Source organism: Dicentrarchus labrax, unplaced genomic scaffold, assembly GCF_905237075.1.
Source record: "Dicentrarchus labrax unplaced genomic scaffold, dlabrax2021, whole genome shotgun sequence".
Classification (NCBI taxonomy): domain Eukaryota; kingdom Metazoa; phylum Chordata; class Actinopteri; family Moronidae; genus Dicentrarchus; species Dicentrarchus labrax.
In genome coordinates, this window is record NW_026136714.1 from 26,924,344 (window position 1) to 26,945,115 (window position 20,772).

General features: G+C 39.6%; 1 protein-coding gene and 1 long non-coding RNA gene across 3 annotated transcripts in view; one reads left to right on the forward strand and one right to left on the reverse strand.

Annotated features, from left to right (window-relative positions):
* stxbp1b (syntaxin binding protein 1b) overlaps nt 1-13,861 on the forward strand; it is a 34,512-nt gene extending 20,651 nt beyond the window's left edge. Inside the window, exons 11-20 of one of the 2 annotated variants that reach the window (XM_051422314.1) lie at nt 133-193; nt 1,058-1,123; nt 2,070-2,150; nt 3,135-3,273; nt 3,531-3,640; nt 4,699-4,800; nt 5,879-5,964; nt 6,195-6,349; nt 9,505-9,628; nt 12,896-13,861. In XM_051422314.1, the coding sequence (XP_051278274.1) occupies nt 133-193; nt 1,058-1,123; nt 2,070-2,150; nt 3,135-3,273; nt 3,531-3,640; nt 4,699-4,800; nt 5,879-5,964; nt 6,195-6,349; nt 9,505-9,614 (910 nt within the window). In that variant the 3' untranslated portion in view covers nt 9,615-9,628; nt 12,896-13,861. The remainder of the gene's footprint in view (nt 1-132; nt 194-1,057; nt 1,124-2,069; nt 2,151-3,134; nt 3,274-3,530; nt 3,641-4,698; nt 4,801-5,878; nt 5,965-6,194; nt 6,350-9,504; nt 9,629-12,895) is intronic. The other variant, XM_051422315.1, reaches the window with a different exon arrangement.
* Nucleotides 13,862-17,208: 3,347 nt separating this feature from the next.
* On the reverse strand, nt 17,209-18,781 carry LOC127375970 (uncharacterized). Its single transcript, XR_007887472.1, has 3 exons — nt 18,289-18,781; nt 17,409-17,621; nt 17,209-17,297 (listed from the first exon to the last, which is right to left on the reverse strand). It is a non-coding gene; the product is annotated as an uncharacterized LOC127375970 (long non-coding RNA).
* Nucleotides 18,782-20,772: the final 1,991 nt, after the last annotated feature.

Sequence of the window (20,772 nt, forward strand, 5' to 3'; positions counted from 1 at the left end):
AACAACCACATGGGCAACTTCCTCTGTCACAAACCTGCAGCTGTGTCATAAAGCTGTCTATCACAGCACAGGGAGCCGTCTCACTTTTCATTTATCGACACGTTATTTTCTTGTCCTTTTCTGTCTGCACAGGGCTGTGACTCGCTCTCTGAAAGAGTTCTCTGCCAGCAAAAAGTTGAACACTGGAGAAAAGGTAGAGGACACACTTTATCACTCTGCTCCGGTTTCAGGATCTGTTACTGTGTTTCTGCTTCCAGCTGTCCTTCTCACAGTCACATAAAGGTGGACAGAGAGACAAAGTATCGTGCAGATGTACTGAACTTTAATTTTAGAAAACACTAGAATACATTGATGGTGTGTATATCTGAGAATTTAGTCTCCACTTAAACTTGTTAAAACTTGTTAGAACTGGCCACCCCTGAAATCTAATTGGCCACCCCATTATCCTTACCTTTTTCTGTAGCAAGCTTTGTTTTAAAGCTAGAGTGAAAATACTTTATCATATGAAATTAGATATGACACATCAATTGGTACCAACCATGTTGTGCTAGCATTTTGGGAAGGGGGCCGAATAACGCTCCAAAGTCAGGTTAGATTTTGGTGTTGGAACATGGCATGGCCAGTTTCACTGTGTTGTGAAGCTAACAACAAAACTAAAGCCCCAAAAGAACCCGGTGTGCTGTTACTTATTCATGCCACAAAAGATGAACAGGACATGCTAGAGGTGCCTCCTCCAAACATCTGTCCAGCTGCTTAACCTGCTGGAAATTAGGAGTGAATTTAAGTTTCACATCAAATTGTGGTGATATTAAATCAAAAACCAATGACACTGAACATTAAGGTCATAACATTACCTTCACATTTTTGGGGAAGGTTTAGCACTTTATGATCTAATACAGAACTAGAGTGTATGACAAACTTTGCATTCCTTGATGAGTAAGCATAATAAAGTACTCAAGTAAATATAATTTTAACACCACCACTGAAGATATTTTATTAATGTAAAGAGGATGAATGTATTTTTATCACTGAAGTATATCACTCATCTGCCTTTCAGACTACCATGAAGGAACTGTCTCAGATGCTGAAGAAGATGCCTCAGTATCAGAAGGAGCTCAGCAAGGTAGGAGCTGAAGTGTTACTGCACATATACAGTTACAGAATGCCATGCTACTGTATTTAGTAGATATTGTTATGTGTTTTTATCCAAAGCACCACAAGGGGCTGCCTCTTTCCAAGTGGGAATTAAACTAAAAACAACTTTTGTCAGTGCAGTTAGTGTATCACTTATTGAGTTAGAAAGGCCAGGTTAAAGGTCGATTTACATTTTTGAAAAATCTGATACTGTGACATTGTTGACACTCGAATGTCACATGTGCATGTATGTACAGACACTTGAATAATCTAACTGTAACTGTTTTAACAATTAATCAGCAAGAAAAGAAAATAACACCATCTATGACATTTGATACTAACACAGAACACAGATGTTCAGAACATTATTTCCCAAGGTGTACATATAATACATGACTCTTTCAATACTGTTTGCAGCTGAGTGTGTTTTCTGTTACCCCTTTTCTACCAAGGCAGTTTGAGTGCTGGTTCTGGGCCGTTGTCTAATTGTTAACCAGTTCTTTGCATACGACAATCAAACCAAACTAAAACTGTTTCCAGCACTGCACCGACACTTTGCTGATCTAGAACCGAGAACTGCATACAACAGGGGCTGGGCTGCCAGCGTTGTATTTTTTTTAGTTGTTTAGCAAGCTACAAATTTCTCAATGTTTCTTTCATAACTTTAATGTTTCATTTGGGGTTAATAACAGTAGCTATGCTTGTTTGGGTAATGTTACCAAGCTACTAGTGTAACCTTGGTAACAGTTGCAAATGTTAGGTATGTGACTTAATGACGTGGGCCTCTATCCTGTGGAAAAGCAAACCGTTTCTTAGAAGGTTTTCAAAATGAACCAAGTCTGAACCAGGACAAGCACGAGCCCAGAACTAGCACTAGGTTCACGCTGGTGGTATGTGTCAAATTCACTAACAGTATCTCTCCTGACTGACCTCAGTATTCAACCCATCTCCACCTGGCTGAGGACTGTATGAATCGCTACCAGGGCACTGTGGACAAACTCTGTCGTGTAGAACAAGTAAATCACACTTGCGCACCTGCACGCACACACACACACACACACACACACACACACACACACACACACACACACACACACACACACACACACACACACACACACACACACACACACACACAAACCTCTCTATTATATAGTTAGATCTGTCTCTAGACTGTGTAACAATGTCAAAAGGGCGGGAACCTACCTTGACACCAACCAGTGTCAAGTCAGGTTTGCTCTTTTCTTAGAATTTAGGGCAGGCTGATGCAAAAATATGAGTTTTGAGTTTACTTAAGAATGAGCTAGCAAAAGTAGAATCTTGGAAGCATACAGTGAGCCAATGTTATGAAATAAGAACATAAGGTAACATGGTCAAATTTTCTAGTTATGGTTAATATCCTAGCAGGAGTATTTTGTACAAGCTGTAGTTTGCTTATAGTTGACTTAGGTAAGCCAGAGAAAAGTGTATTATAATAGTGTTTCAGCATCAGCCACAGGAAGAATAGGATGAATCTTGGCAATGAATCTTTGTAATATTGTTAATATGTTTGTCAAAGGAGAGACTGAATCTGCTTCGGGACAATATTTAGTCTTTCCAGCAATGTGGCATTCCAATATAAGAAACCAATGGCAGCATGTTGGGTTGGAAGTATGCTTATTTGCTTTTTTTCCCCACCAGACTGGTATCAGTCTCATGTCAGTGGGTTGTGCTGGAGTCAAGAGTGAGGTCAGGTACAGGGACAGGTGCATGCCAGTGTACCAAAAGTCAACAGTTGGAATAGTAGTTGAAGTCATAAGGCAGTAAAATCTGAACACACACCATGATACAACACATTGTTGTTGGGATATAACAACTTCCTGCTGACCCTTCTGGAGTTAACTGCAGCCACATTCCTCTTATGTCTAAGCTAGATTTCTACACAGAAACGTTCGATCCTATGTATTGTTAAGATGTAACTTGTGTTGAGCTTTGGCCTCTTCTCTCCTTCATTGTTTCAGGATCTGGCAATGGGCATTGATGCAGAGGGAGAGAAGATCAAGGATCCCATGAGGCTCATTGTACCAGTTCTACTGGACACCAATGTCAGTGTGTCTGACAAGATACGCATCATCCTGCTCTACATTTTTCTAAAGAACGGTCAGTTATCCACTGTTCTGTGCATTTGGAAGGAAGGAAATGTCTAAACAGCCCAGTCAGAATCTTTTAAAGGAATCTTAAGTGTGTTTGCATTCATATTTTATTCTTTTGTTTCTTTGGTGTTAATCCATTTTCAGGTTTCCTTGCGTTTGCATGCATTATTTTGTATATGTAAATGTATATGCTGTCATGCATGTGTGTATTGGATAAACTGAAAGTCTATGCTGCATGTGTTTGTGCGTCTTTGTGTGTGTCAGGTGTGACTGAGGAGAACCTGTGTAAACTCCTTCAGCATGCCAACATTCCACCAGAGGAGAGTGACATCATTTCCAACATGGCCCACATGGGTATTCCCATTGTCTCTGAGGTGAGCTGTCCTGGCCCAGGACCTCATTGTCTTATCGTGAACCATATGAACCTTAATCTTGAGCAGGTTGCCACCAGGTTCTTAACACTTATGAAGATGTCAAGAAACACCTCTCTTCTTACTTTCTACTATATGTATAATATAACAGCATGGTTCCTCAAGTTGCTTGTTCTTTAAGCATGTTCACCAAAATTAGTTCACCAACCTGAACTGCTAACTTCTCACTGTAAAAGCATGTTTTGTGCATGGATGTGGGCCTCAGAGTTTTGAAGATTGCAACTGCACTGAGACAGCTCTTATCAAGGTCTCCAATTACCTACTTTTAGCAGTAAACAGATAGGGTGACTGCTCAGTCCTCTTGCTTTTAGATTTGAGGGCTGTTTTGACACTATTATTCAATGTTTTTGCACCATCTAGAAACCTAGAAACCTCTGCTCCAAGCTCTACATTTTCTACGTTCTTACTTGACTAATAAAACTTAAATTGGTAAATGATAAATTGGAGATTATAACCATTGGTCCAACAAACTCTACCAGTCTGGTTCACAGCAAGGTCAGCCCCTTTACTTAAAATATGAAGCAGGCTGCTAGAAATTTTGCCTTAATATTTGTTGCAGATGCTCAAGTGGATGTTGTGATGTTGTTATCCATGCTTTCATTTACTTGCTTGAACAGCCACAAAGAAATATGATCATGACTCGTGTTTTATCCAACTTACACTGGCCATCCTGTTTTATTCTGTATTGATTTGAAAATTAATAATCCTTTTAGAGTGTTAAATGGCCTTGCTCCAAATTATATAATGGATTTACTTAGATCTTATGTTCCCTGGCGTTCTCTGAGATAAGTGGATGCAGCTCTACTGGATGTTCCCATATCCCAGCTAAAGGTGACCGGGCTGTTCGAGCCCCCACACTGTAGAACACTCTACTTTTTGAAATCAGACGGACTACATTCTTAGCATTTTGGGGGTAGCAGGGGGTTATATTATTAGGCTTAATATGAGCCTAAATAACTCGAGACTGACATGTAAAATTGACACATTTCATTTCTTCACAGGGAACCATCAAGAAAGCCAAGAAGCCCGATCGTAAGGAGCGAATCAGTGAGCAGACCTACCAGCTCTCCAGGTGGACTCCTCTCGTCAAGGATCTCATTGAGGTACTTCTTATGTGCCTTTATCGTGCCGTATGCAGTGTGACTACACACAAATATTAGGGATTAATGCTACATCTTTATCTACCACAGGTAGCGTTTTACAGCATGTTGCTGCTTTAAGATGCTTACCTGTGGTTGTTAAATATATAGTATGTGTGATGATGTATTATAACAATTTAAAACATTGTAAGTTCTGATCCTAAAATGTAATTTTTCTTAAACCGAGTGATAAGATCTTCCACTATGGTATGGTAATTGGTCAAACAAGACAAACCCTTTTCTTGCAGGAAGCATACTCTCCTTGACATTAGTGATTTACCTTATTGTGCCTTGCTCTAACATTTGAACAATAGCATTTAAAAACTGATTGCATATTTGGTAAGATGGATTTTTGTGACACATTTTGTGTTCACAAGCTCACTTCCCATACATAAGGCTTGAGCCCTTTTAGGACAGGATTTATTCTTATGGGAGGTTGGGTGATTTTAACATGACCTGCACTGGTCAGTAAGTTTAATACTGTCTCAAGAGCTTATAGGGGTAAATTTCCACCCGCATCCCAAAAATAATTTCAGCCTCAAAAACATTCTGTTTTCATGGAACTTTATGGGCCTCTGGGTATTTTAAATCCAGTCCAGAGCGACACCCTTGTATTTTGAAAGGGGATTCCTGAGTTTTTTCCACAAGGAGAGCTGCTAATCTTGTTACTTTTTAAAAATGTTATTAACATGCTATAAACAAACGTTTTTGGTATCCGCTAGATATAAACATGCTAACACCAACATGTAGACCTGTTTGGAAACCAATATGATAATAAAAAAATAAAAGCCATCAGGAGAGGAAGAGCTGTAATGTCAGCTATATCCATAGGTGCAGCTCTCTTTTGGGTTTGTCCTGCTGAATATCCATGTCCGGTACAGACCACATCCTGTAATTTTGCAATAGTTAAAATGCAACCCGGAACAGGAGTACAAGGATTATTTTATTCTCCACCTTCCCATACTAAAAGAGTATTTTTTGTGAAACCTGTAAGTGAGACTGTTTCTTGTGTCAACAGTAGAAACTTATGTGTTTCCCACAGGACGCTATTGAGGACAAACTTGACCCCAAGCAGTACCCTTACATTTCCCAGAGACAAGTATCTTCCAAAGTCAGCGCTCCATCAAGGTGTGTAGTTTTTCAATGCATGCTGCCTACTTCCAGTAGCACATTACTTCAATAAATGACTTCAGTAACTTAAAAACATAAAATGAAGTAGATTCAAGCCATTGTTATAAATTGTAAAATCTTATATTTAAATAAGAGTCTTACAATATCGACTTAAATAAAATAAAAAAATCTACTTGCACTGGAAATAATCACTACCTTTAAATGTTTCCTTGCTTTAACTCTCGCAGTGCTCGCTATGGTAATTGGCACAAGAACAGGGGCCCCACAGAGATGAAGACAGGGCCCAGGATCATCGTCTTTATTATTGGAGGGGTGACGTACAGCGAGATGCGCTGTGTGTACGAGGTCACCCAGGCCAATGGCAAGTGGGAGGCACTGATCGGTGAGTTAATTGGACTAAAGGGTAAATCTGTGTTTTCGCAAGTCCCCCAACTAAATTAGTCAAGTCACCCCTTTATATTCTATTATACTTACTAGCCTAGGGAACCCTGGCACAACATGACTCACATCTTCCCAGCTCCCAAGACCCACCAGCAATAAAGCAATACATTTTCTTTTATTTATTTGAATCTTTTAGCTTCAGGGCGAGCTAACAATGAACGAAAAGAAACTAAAGTGAAGTAAGATAAATCACCCAAACTACTAAAACCAGGAGAAAAAGGGTCAAATACAAATGCTACCCACCACTACTAAATCCATGCTGTTACATTAGTCAGCAGATCTATTACATTTACCACAGAAACATGCTGGCTGGCAGTCTGGCTGCGAGGAGAGAGACGAACACCTGCAGGAGCTGGGGAATGCCAGCCTTTTAAAACGCAAGCTTGGAGACTGGAACCAATCAGCTCCCTGGAACAACCTACACACTCACACAGTCAATCATTCAATCAACCAAATTCACCTGCAACCCATCACACACAGGCACCACAGCAGAGAAAGAGGGATCCACAACACAAGCACAGGGGAGATCAAGCACCTACACAAATACACAGAAAATGCACGTACGATCTCAGGGTTATAACAACATTCTCTATCATACAGTCAAAATGCATTATTAGAACGAATTCTGAAGATAGGTTTTGGCTAGTAAAGTATTTTAAAAAATGAAATTGCTGCTTAATGTTTAACATGTTTTTCTACCTCACTATTTCACTCTACTATAATATTCATTATATATTTCTGTAGAGAGCTGTCAATAGCATGTTTGATTCAGCATGGCAATATCAGGAAGTTTAATCTGGATCAGAACTATCTGGGTTTGAAAATCCCATATTTTACTATCCAGGATCAGCTAATCCATTTTACTTTTGTGTCCGTTATTCAAAGAAACACTAGATTGGATCACCCTGATCTGGATACAAACTCTTCAAGATTAGCTCTAAAGGGGGCTACATATCACAATGTAGACTAGTAAAGAACTGCAGATAAACCAAAGAAGTCACAGTCTTTCTGTGGAAGAACAGCTCCTCATTGCTCTGTGTTTCTAAGCATTTGGTAACAATATATGAGCAGACAAATCACTTGCATTGACCAGCTAGGTCAATCAAATAGTTTCATTTCCAAAAGATGACTAGATTGTCCAGACCAAGTGCAAAGTTTTACTTTTGGGGAACATGCCCAATAGATCTAGGATAGCGCCTCATGAGAGGAACTGGGAGTTTACGACAACAGAAGGGGAAAAACAGCATCAACATCCAACTTTATCACAAACTGTGCTGTGAAGGTGCCTGGGCCCAACCAACCGGATTGCATAATATTAAGAGACAGTGTCTATCCACTTCTACCATGGCTAATGACCCCTTGTGAGGCAGCTGGGTTCGCAAGATCACATGAGACTGCATCTTGCCAGGCTTCAAGCTATGTACTTGTGTCCAACCACAGTGGTTATGAACCAAACTATGAGGAACTACTGCCAGCTACGGCTTGTGCTGTGGGCATGGTTTGACGCTAGGTGTGTGTGACAACAACGACTGTTCGCTCAAAAAGAATAATGGCAGCTGATTAAGAGGATTGCGTAGATGCTGCTAGCATCAGTTCTATTGGAACTGGAGAATATTTTTTCATTGAAAGAAGAGCAAAGAACAGCACTGAGGGCTTTTCTCCATGGAAAACATGTTTTTACTCTTCTCCCAACTGACTTCTGTAAGAGTTTGACTTGATCTGATTGGCTGAAGTTTGCACGTGATAGACGATGATTGACAAATTAATCCAGTCACCAAGTATTTTTTAAATGTGTCTGCCCTTTTTCCAAACACAGATGACTTCCCAGATGGTTCTATGTAACAAACCATCTGACGCAGCCAGGTTAGAGGACCCCTTTTTTTGCACCAAACACACCTGAGCAGGCACACTTCCACACTGCTCATTTCAAGATATACTATTGAAAGTTTAAATGGATTTCTGAAGAGGCAAGTGGAAGAACAGGAAGTGTGCAACATAATACTAGTTATACATAGTACTGCACAGCATAGCTACTAGGATCAATGTCCCTCTCTGTGATGAGGTTTTGATGCACCGTAGCCTGCTGAAGACCCAGACAGGCGTCTGGTGTTCTCTCAGAGTGAGGGATGGACTAGACGTGCAATAAGTTGAGTGGTCGAAAGACTAGAAAGGCGCTATATAAGTACAATCAATTTACCATTTAAGTGATGCAATTGTTAGAAACTACTTTGGTCGGTCAGTGTAATTAATACATATTAATGTGTATTAATATATAAGTGCTTAATGAAAGTTTAAATGTAATTACCTTTCTGTACTGAATGGCTTAATAGGTAGCTTAATGTCTACTTTATCTACTTTATCACTGTAATGGTTAAACAAATAAAATGCAAAATACAAATTAATGCATGTATACTACATGATACGTATGTTTTATCATTTGACCAATTCTAAAGTCTTACATCGTTCCTGAAAGCCCTGCATCCACCCGTTCGCTGGGATCAGGATAATCCCGATGTTTTGGAATCCCAATTCTACTAAAAAGTTGTGAACAACACACATTGAAGGTTTGATACAGATCAAAACCAAAACTAGATTACATAATCCTTTTTTTCTTTTTAAGAAGTCATTTTCAAGATTGGATCCAATCTGATCAGATTACTTCCGAACAACTGGGCCCTGTTTGGATGGATAAAAGCTGGATAAATCCTCCTGACATTTTGGATCTTGTTGATGTGTCTGTTTGGAAATCTTATATTTATGTTCCCTGTGCAGCGGATACAGCAGAACGTCTGTGAAATTAATCACATTTTCTGTGAGAGCTGATATGCTGTTGTGACTCTCAGGGAATGGATGCTGTGTCAGGTATACAGGAAGGAGAAGAGAACAAGTGGATCTGCAAAATCATCTGCAATTCAGATTTCAGTGGTCATACTGACCTCTCAGTCTGATTTGACAGCAATTTGTATCTTTTCAAGAAGACTTCAGTGGTTTTATTTGTGTTGTGACCATTGTAAAAAAAATACATAGTTACATAATAAACAAACTTCCGTCCAGAATTCAGTCCTTGCTGACCTTTAAGGCTTTTACCCCCCGTAGGTGCCACCCACATTCTCACCCCGCCTAAGTACCTAAAGGAACTACAGCACCCAGACTTCCTGGACCCCAACGCTGCACCAGAAGGCACAGAGGAGCCGCCTGCAGAATGAAAAGAAGTTTGGAAGTAAATACAAAATGATGTGTGAATCCCTGTGTTCCCCCAGCATCTTACCTTTCAACCACTGACCCCTGCAGTGTTTGTTGTCAATGATTTTCACTGACATTCAAATGCTGCCTTTTTGTTTGTGAAATAACTGACCCCAGTCCTGGTGTTTCATATCTATATCATGCGAGAGTACGTCAGTGTTTTTGGTAGATTGTCATATAGCACTACAGCCGTCTACACCATAGTCAGGTAAGCTGAACAAAGAGCCAAAAACCTGCCTTAGATACTGCAACATCGTAGTACATAAGTCGATCAGAACAACCACTAACCCTGATTGAAGACATGCGTTCCTAATATAAAAGAAAATATTTGTTTTGTGTTTCATTTAGTGTCAAATTTGGTAATTCAAGAAAACAACCTTGTTAGTAGTGTGCAATCCATGCAGTTTTTTTTTTTTTTTTATCAAGCAGTGTTGTTTGGAGGTTTTATAAAGCCAGGGGATTTCATTTTCCTCAAACCACAGTTCATTACAACAGGAATCTATAACTTTTCATTGAATGTCTCTTCATGCATCTTCCTGTGTGACTGTGTGTGTTGTGCCTCGCCTCCCTTTTTATACCCTCCAGGACCATCGCTGTGATTTGCTTCCCTGCACTGCCACTGTTCTTCATCTTCCTTTTGTCTATCTGGAGTAGCGCAGTTCCTTTTTCCAACACATATCTTTGACACTGTTTTTCCCTTGTGCAGCCCTGACCTAACAGGAAGAAATGTCACTGTATTTGTCTCTGAATGTCATGCTAGTTGATCTTTGGTAATGTCTCTCTGCTGACTTGTTGGTAAAGGGCTGAATGTTAAACTAAAAGTGAGTGCTGCCAGGACCACTTATGTTGTTACACCATAAGCAAGCAGTGCAATTATGTTAGTAATCATTCTCACTTATCCATAGTAGGGGTGTAAGAAAATATTGATACACTACAGATGGCACACAACATGTTGGACCCTAACTAATCATAGCTGTGAGTCTTTACTGATTAGCGCGATCATCAATATATACAAAGATGAACGTTTGTTTCTAATTCTATTAATTCTACTAATGATCTGTCACGATTCTGAGGCTGAACCCAGATGCAGATGCTAGACAAGCAGATTAGGTGAGGGTTTTTGAAAATACCGGAACGAATGGTGGAATGATGACATTGTGGCTGCCTGGAGCCTGAAGCTGAGGTGAAGATGAGTTATTCAGGAAAGGCTTGGCAGAGAGAAAACTGGGAATGAGGGCTGGCTGACTGCAGATGTGAGACGGGAAGGCAGGCAGATTATAGTCTTACTGACAGGCAGGCAGACAAAAACAAGCAGACTACTAGACATGCAGTTACAAAACAAGAAGCATAGAACATGAACAAAGCGTGACAAGAACTATGATTGGGCAGGGACTGGCTGTGTGTGCAGAGTTCATGAAGGCAGCCGTGATTGTTTGATAGCAGGCAGGTGTACAGAGAGAACAGAACCAGGAGCCAGAGTGAGGCAGGAGACCACGCTCATACACTCACACAGAGGCAGAGACAGACAGGGGAAAACGAGAGAAACAGAGCTACAGCCATGGCCATGACATGATCAAAACTTTTTTGCAAGTACAATGCACTCAGGATAAAATATGCATATCTGCAACATATAGAAATATAAGCATTTGGCATCAGGATGGAATATCAGACTCAGAATCAGCTTTTTTGGCCACTGTACGACCCCGGTTTTTAAGTTGCTCTCAGTGTTACACAGAAAACAGTTTATTGGAAGATAGAAATAGATATACAAACACAACAAAGCTGAACAAAGACAGGTAAAAAATAAGGATAGAACTGAATGACCAACAACATATAATGTCTACATACAAGTCAAGTGTTCTGTAGAATGTAATTCTGTACTTCTGTCTTTCCCCAAGGCCAAATCTTCCACCAAATTCATTAAAACCTTTCTAGTGTTTGATATATGGTACATTTAGACAAACCAACCGACAAAGTGAACATATAACCTCCCTTGCAGAGGTATAATTACATAGATGAACAACACTGATGAGAAGACGATGGATGCGGGTGTGGTGCTGGACTGGCAGTGGTGATTGGATTGTGAGTGCAGATGCAAAGGCTAATGGTGAGCACAGCAAATGTGCGGCGAGCAATCAGCTGCTGGAGATTTGATCAGCTTGCTGTCAGCTGAACAGGACACAGAAAATAAAGTGGCCTGTGGGCTACAGGATTGTTCCAAAAAAAGAAGCTCTGCTGCGAACAAAGGTTTATGATACTTAAACATTTTGTTCAGCAAGATAATCTTCACAAATGAACACCACTTGACACGTAAACTTGACCGCCAGAAGTACAAAAATAGCCTTAGGCTATAAACCAACTACACCATGGTCGCACGGCTTCTCCGTCACCACCGACTAAACTTCCAACTTGTAATTAAATCTTGTAATTAAAATCTACAAGTTGTTAAGTTGAGTTAGAACAGTTTGCAAGAATGCAAACACAACGAGGCTGTAAAGGCGGACTCTGTGTTTTAATGTCACCTACAACCTCTGTAGTCGCATTTAGCTTGTTAGCAAACGTCATTTTGAAGACACGTAAAAGCTTCAGAATTCACAGCCGGGGGATTTACTGATGTATTTTATGTCGTAGAACAAAACGTGAAAATCTCTTATCTCGCTTATCTCAGACAACTAACCAATACCCATTTAAAAAACCCATCGACTTTGAGACGAGGGAACCAGAGATGCTAAAATGTTAACTCAGTTCTGGGTTCTCATTCCTGCCTGAAGCTAAAATTCATACAGTAATGAATACATTTGCTGTAGTTGATCTGCTGAGGTAGTTCAAAAATGAATCTAGCTTAAAACGTAAACATAGCCTATGTTCAATGACATATGCATGTATGGTTCAGTTCCATTCAGGTCAAACAGAGTCAGGGTGCTGCTGTTGTGCAGGTTGGTTCACTGGAAAGGCTCTGCTACACTAAATGGAAGAGAACCTTAATTAGTCTCATTGGTAACACCTGTTTACCCTACTATTACATGTCAAAATGGCAGCTGGGATGCAAACCCATAATTTAGGCCTCTCTACATTTACTGTAGCTATGGCACACTACTTCCTGAAATGGCACCGAATGTTGGCGCTGGATGTAATGTGAGGTGTGGAATTGTCCAATATGGATGTAATTCCCAGAGATACTGGGTTGGTTAAAAAAATAACGATTATTCTCACAAGTTATCATACATTGTTGTGTGTCTTTCAGGATCAACTGAAATCTTCACCCCTTCTCGCCTTCTAAAAACCCTCAAAGACTTGGACAAAGAAAAGCAGACCAGTTAAGAAGCTCCTGTAGCGCTCCCTTCTCAGCTCAGCCCTCAAACAGCAGAAACACCAAACTGACCCCCCCCCCAGCAGGACACATTGAATCTTGATCTTGATCTTGTATATGATTCAGTTGTTGTTAACTCATAAACCAAACTGTTTTAAATCACATCATCGTGTGTTGAATTTTATGAGCGTGTTGCTGTTGATCAAAGTTTATTGGCAGAGATTGAATTTGTGTTGACTGTATATTGTGGGATGTGTATTTCCTTGGAAAAGTTTTGTATGTGAATTAGTTTAAATGACTGGAAGAGATTATAAATGGTTGAAGAGTATACTGGGACCATTTTTCCACTGCTTTACCAAATAAAATGGTCTTTTTCATCCAAGACTGGTGGATATGACACATTATCTGTGTATTCACTTCTATTGTATTCTCTCCTCTACCAGTACACAACCTTCTTTTATTTTGTTGGAGCATGCTAGTGTCTATGTAGTGCTTTCCATACAGTAGCAGCTGTGCTATATTGTACAAGTTATCAGATTTACAGTGATGTGTCTGACCTTGGAAATGCCAACGTAAAGCCACTCTGATGTATATTTAGCTGTAGATGAAGCATTTTGAAAGAAACATATAGAGTGTAGTTGGATTGTCTCTCTTGCTTTATCAGTAGTGTTTTTGGGCTGTGTTCCTTTCTCCTTTAGATATTCAGTTTCCTTTTGGTTCCCTGTGTTTGACCATAATGTCATTGGTTATTGTTATACTGTGGTTCTTTGTAACTAGTAATCCACTGTGTATGAAGAGAGATGTCAGTATGTCAGTCTGTGCTTTTATGTCCACATCCATGAACAATACTCGCTGCAGGGTGTGTGTTAAGCTAATAAAGTGGCTTCCATTAAACCATCATTATGTTTGTGTGTTCTTCCCCTGTGATGTCGAACCTTGTGAGGCAGCTAGTCTCAAGAGAATCCATCTATCCAGGTTTAAATCTATGTGACTAGCTGGTACAGGAGTACCAGACCAATCGGCGACTTTGAGGAAGTACTGGCAGCTACAGGGGTGGGTGCAAGGTGTGAGGCCGTGTGAAGACACTGTTCATATTTGCAACAATGGCAACTGCTAAAGATGTTAGTAGACGATGCTAGCATCAGTAACATCAGAACTGGAGAGTATTTCCTCATTGAAAGAAGAGCAAAGAACGGCACTGAAGGCTTTTCTGCTCATAGTGTGTATATATGGGTTTCTCCATCCATCCATTTTGCACATATATACAGGACAGCTTGAGCAATGGACATGACAGAGAGAGGGGATGACAGAAATGTGGCTTATTTATAAAAGCCAAATGATCCGGTTCATTTAAAACAGCCCTTATTTCTATTACTACTTTGGTGTGATTTGAGTCTACACCTGTGGTTGGACATTGAACCTGATAATCATGTAAACAAACCATCTCACAAACCATAGCTTGTTTCAATGCAAAGGAGCAGCAAGATGACCAGAGTCCTCACACTGTCCCTCGGGATGTTGTACCTGTGAAGAGGGAGCTGAGCTACATTCCAACTCTCATATACAGATATACAGTCACAAGCTTGTCACAAAGTAGCAGAATGCAGGGAGTAACAATTAAGTAGGGTTGGGTATCAAAACGCGGTACCAATAGGGCACCGGTTCCGACGTAAACGGTAGTAACCAGACCGAGTAAGAACGAACATTTCGGTGCCTGACTTTTTTTTTTTTACCGCCCCCTGGTGTTCCGGTGTCAACTTGCGTGACGTCAGTCCTGCTACTCAGTACACTTGTTGATCAGAACTGATAGTGAGAGGATCAATGAAGATGCCGAAGGCAAAACGCTCCAAGGTATGGCTGCATTTCACATCTAAGGATGCAGAGTCTGCGACATGCAACAGATGCCATAAAACAATTGCATGCAAGGGACATAACACGTCAAATTTGATGAAACATCTGGCGACACATGGAGTTTATTTAAAGCCGAACAATGCATCGTGTTTGATAACCTATGTGAGGCAAGGCCAAGCACTTCAGCAGCCGCAGCCAGTGTCGGCCTCGCCGGACAAATTGAAGAGACTCCCAGCCCAGCCAGTGTGGTGGTGGACATCACAGATGATAATGATGACAGCAGCCTTTCCTCTTCGGGTAAGTCTAGTAATTTAATGCCAACCGCAAATCATGCATGTCAAGTAGGCTAGCAAGCACCGTTGCCATTCAACAGCGTGAGTGACAACGTGTGTTATGTTATGTGCTTAATGTGTTCAATTTGGCCCTGGAAATAAAAGGGTTTCTTTTTTTTAAGTACTGGTTCGAGAACCGTTTAAGCACCGGAACCGTTTAAAAAATACAGAGTAGGCACCGGTATCGGATAAAACCCAACCGATACCCAACTTTTAAGTAATTAAACTAACTTACTAATTAAGTTAGTGGTGCTTTGATTTAAAGGACCAATGTGTAGGATTTAGTGGCATCTATTGGTGAAGTTGCAGACTGCAACTAACTGAATACCTCTCGTGTCTGTATTTGACAACCTGGGAATTAGAACGGACTGTGAAGAGTGTAGGAGAAACTACGGTGACTGTAAAACTCACAAAATATGTGAAAGGCCCTATCTAGAGCCATTGTTTGGTTTGTCCATTCTGTATGTAGCCCGGTGTAAAAGTACAGGGGTTAAAACAAGTTAATTTGTAGTAAAAATGCTTATTTCAATTAATTAATTAAATAATTCAGTAATGCAATTAAACTGAAAGTAATTTAGGTTAAAAGCAGTGAAAGATGAAATGTTAACTAAGAGATTAACATAAGTTCATAATAAATAAAGTAGAGTGTAAATAGTTGATTAAGTAGTTACATTAAACTGTAAAGTGTAAACTAAACTAAATAGGAATATACAGATTTGTGTCCTTGGTTCATGCTGTTTCATTTGATTGGTTGCTGTAGGTATCACTCAATGTCACCTGTTGGTAATTGGCAGTAGGTAAGAAAGTGAACGACAAAGGGGCGGGAAAGAAAAAAGCGACAACAAGAGAGACAGTAGAATCGGGCCGCAGAGAAAAATTGCCCCAGGCCCCCTGATGAGTTAGTTAATCCAACCCTGATCAGTAACTATAGCTGTCAGGGGCGGACTGGGACAATAATTCAGGCCGGGAATTTGATACCATCCCAGGCCACCACCACCCGATTAACGCAAAACACCAAGAGTGAGTTAGGTTGGGCGCCTACTGATTTAAGAGTGTAAAATAATAAAGCCAAGGCTCCACATGGGCCCACACACAGCTTTTTGTTTCTTTCCCCTACAAAATAAATGTTTCTGCTGTGCTGCAATAACCTGTACTCAAATCACATAAACTGAAATGATGTTCACCTCGTATGTAGGATTGGGTATCGGTTGGGTTTTATCCGATACCGGTGCCTACTCTGTATTTTTTAAACGGTTCCAGTGCTTTAATGGTTCTCGAACCGGTACTTAAAAAAACAATTTTGTTACAGCCTTATTCCAAAATGGATTCAATTCATTTTTTTCCTTAAAACTCTACACATCATGACAACTTAAAAAAAGTTTGTTTGAGATTTTTACAAATTTATAAAAAATAAAAAATGAAGAAATCACTTGTACATAAGTATTCACAGCCTTTGCGATCAAGCTCAAAATTGAGCTCAGGTGCATTCTTTTTCCACTGATCATCCTTGAGATGTTTCTGCAGCTTAATTGGAGTCCACCTGTTGTAAATACAGTTGATTGGACATGATTTGGAAAGGCCGATAGTCACCCTGACAGAGCTCCAGGGTTGAACATCTCTGGAGGGATCTGAAAATGGCTGTGCACCGACGCTCCCCATCCAACCTGATGGAGCTCGAGAGGTTCTGTAAAGAGGAATGGGCGAAACTAGCCAAAGATGTTTTGAGGTGTGCCAAGCTTGTGGCTTTATATTCCTAAAGACTTGAGGCTGGAATTTTCTGCCAAAGATGCCAGAACAAAGTATTGATCAAAGTCTGTGAATACTTATGTACATGTATTTTTGTTCTTTATTATATATATTATATATAACCTTTTTTCATGTTGTCATTATGGGGTATTGTGTGTAGACTTTTGAGGAAAAAAATGAATTGAATCCATTTTGGAATAAGGCTGTAACATAATGAAATGTTGAAAAAGTGAAGCGCTGTGAATACTTTCCGTATGCACTGTACACCTTAATATGACCACCAAATACACAGCAAATAACCACAACACACACAACCCATGTGAAAAACCTTTATTATATAAAAACTATAATCCTCTACCTCCTGGTTAACCACAACCTCCACCTCACCCTGAGGATCCCCCATTGACCTGCACACATACAAACAAAATATAAAATTCTCAATTGTGACAGTAATGAATTTATGCCCTCTAACTTCTTGCTCACAAAAACACACATTTTTTAAAACATAACAAACATACCATCGCTGAGAAAGAGCAGCTCCAACTTCTTCTTCCCAAGGCAATCAACTGCAATCTCAATGCAGACATCTGCAGTCTCAATGAAGAGACCTCTTGCTCTGCAGCCTTTCTCTGCCTCACTTCCCGTATTATTGCTTCCAAAGCAAATCCATGGGAATTAAGCACTGTACTGTACAGACTTTCCCTTGTCACAGTTGGATCTATGACAGCATACTAAAAACAAACAAAGAAAACTAAATATTAATTATACAACAACATTAATAAAAGTCATACATAGCTTTTGAATAAACTCTTTCCTTTTTACCTACAATCTATTTTAACACTAATGTTTAACCAAATACAAATCAAAGCAGATAAATCAATAAAACTTTATCAATGTAGCACTAAACATACATGCAGAATGTAACACAAACTGATTCACAAATAAGACATCCTAACCATAGGTCCCCATAGGTATAGGTGAATATTCCTGTCTGACTTTATCGTCCCATTATTGCCTTTAAAACTGTAAATATTAAATGACCATAATCAGCACTGGTCTTTCTTTCTTTCTTTCTTTCTTTCTTTCTTTCTTGCTCTCGCTCTCTCCCCCGTTCCTCCCGTACAATTAACAAAAATAACCAAACACTTTGATATGAAACAAAACGGTGTTTATGTTAAACAACTCGCAGCAACAAACAAGATAAACTGAGTTACATTTAGGCCTTTTTGAACTAGCGGATACAACAGGGCAGCTATTTAAGGTCCAGATAACGGAGACACAATATAACAACATCATTGCACACATTAGTTGAGAACAACAACTACAAATGCACAATATAATTGTTTAAACACTGTCCTGATAAAACCCCTATAAAACAGAAACACATTTAATACTTACAGAAGACAACTGGAGCGTCTGTCGGACGCTCTCGACCACATCAACGTTTAGTGCGGGAAACTTCGTTGGCAAAGTATATTTCGCCATTTTCTGTAAAACAACATAAAACCGTAAACAGGTCAACCCACCATGCATACTATTAACAACATGAATACAGTGGAAGAAACACTTTCTCACACGAACATGAAATACAATTCACAGAAAACACAAGAGAGAGAGAACAACAAAGAAGTGACTCTTACCTACGGTGGCCGATAAGGGCAAACGCGCTGCAAACGGCAAAACGCTTCAAACACAGGAATGATGAAAATCCAAAAACACACAAACACATAAAACAAATGCAACAGAAAAACGCTGCAATCACAGAAACGGAGCAGAAGCACAAACTTACAAACCCACAAAACAACTAATTATACAATATTATAATATTATAAAGGATTACGGCCAAGTGTTTAAAAAAGACATAAAGGAAAGCACCACTGATAGCTGTCATTAAGTGCAGTACACTATAGCTCAATGAAATGTCATGAAATACAAGTATAAAGTAGTTCCTCAAATAAAGTACCAGTACCTCAAAGCTCTACTAAACTGCACTTCACCACTGCTGTATTTTGAGTATATATCTGCTCATGCTCATGGTTTAGTCACATTTTTCTACGCAGCACATTTGTTTGCGTGATGGGCCTTGCTCCAGTCTTCATAAGATTAACTTGCATGCAGCTGTCAGTCCCCATGAAGCCACTGGAGGGAGCCTTTGCCAAACGCTGCTGAGAGCTGTTTAAAGCGTGGTACAGATCTTTCATTATGAGAGCTTTGAAGCATGTGATCTCAGCTGTGGTAGAAAGACTATTTTTAGAGTCTTTTCCCTCTAAAGCTGCATTGATGTTTTGATCAACATGATTTCTCTGGTAAATGAAAGAGTGAGAACAGAAAAGCAATGAGTCTGATTTAATGTATAATGAGACAGCCAAGACAGTGGGAGAAAAGTGTTCAGCAACAACATCCTTACCGACCGGTGTTCTTCCAGCTCAGTGGATACTGCTCTGTTTGAGGATGAAGTAGCAACAGCCAAAACATTACATTTCCTTTCAGAAAACTAGTTGGGATAGTGCTCTGCTATCTATCTGGTACAAGCTGTGTTTATGCAGTCTGCTCAAGGCCGCAGGCAGAGAGGCACTATAAGATGTTGTGAGTCATTTGAATACTATGGAAACCAATATTTTACAGAGACAAAGCTCAGGACAGCTGAACTAAAGCCTGTCCAAAACATCTAGTCATGTATATACACAGAGAATTCCACAGTGCTTGAGTTTCAACCTTTACTTGTTTTCTCTAAATCTCCCCACAACACAAAGGCTGTCTCTGGTGCATTGCCATATGCCTCTAACAAATGAGCTTTCTAGATAGGGGTGCAGTTAAGATACAGAGGTTACACTGCAGAGTCAGGTTCTCCGTTCTTATATTTCATAGGAGCACAAAATGTCCTTCATAACAAATTCTTTGGTCTTCTTATTGAGCTTTCAAATCTTGTTTTTTCTATCAGAATAAGTAAATGAATGTATCTAAAGACGGATTTTGGATTAGTTCACTTCTCATGGGTGTGATAGTATGTGCTCAAATAAGAATCCATATTTAGAATAAAGCCATAATTGTAATTTTATGATTACAAATACAAATTACAAATGAATTCAATAATTCAAGAAGTACCCATCCAGTCAGTCAGCTGAAGCCACCAGTGCACATCCACTGAGAATGGACTTCACAGTGAAGTAGGAGACATCTTGTGTCCAGCTGGAAAACTTTAGAAATTAACAACATTTGCATATTCAGAGATTCTGGAAGCTTTAATGAGGTAGAAAGAGGAGATGGAAGGATTTTAATGTGGAAATTATACCTTTTTTTTTTTTTTAGAAGAAGAATAACACATCAGACACACATTATTGTTCCAAATAGGCTATTTGTATATATGTCATAATACATGTCTGGAGGAGATCTTTCAAAGATTATACACCTCTCCTCATTACATTTCAACTGCAGCCTCCGAAATGAGCATAAAGTACAATAAAAATATGGCTATTTAAGGGTTTTAATGTAGAAATTATACTTTTTGGTGGAAAAAAACATCAGACACACATTGTTCCAAGTAGACTATTTGTATTGTGCCTGTCTGGAGGGGATTTTTAACATTTCAAGAAAGAATTATAGAGGAAAAAGTATATTTTGAGAATAAAGTCATAGGATTGCGAGAAAAAGTTTGTTTCAAGAAGCCCCTCAAACACACTATTGTGGCGTTTTCATTCAGTTTGTTTTATTATGTCTTCTTCCTCTGTGCCATAGAGCTCCGCTGTTGTCCATTAACTATTAAAAACACATCAGAGCCACACTGTTGCACTGGGTGAAAGTTCCTTTATTACTATGAACACACACACTAAAGTTTATGTTGACTTCAGGGATGAGGATGTAGTGGTTTGGCAAATGTACGTC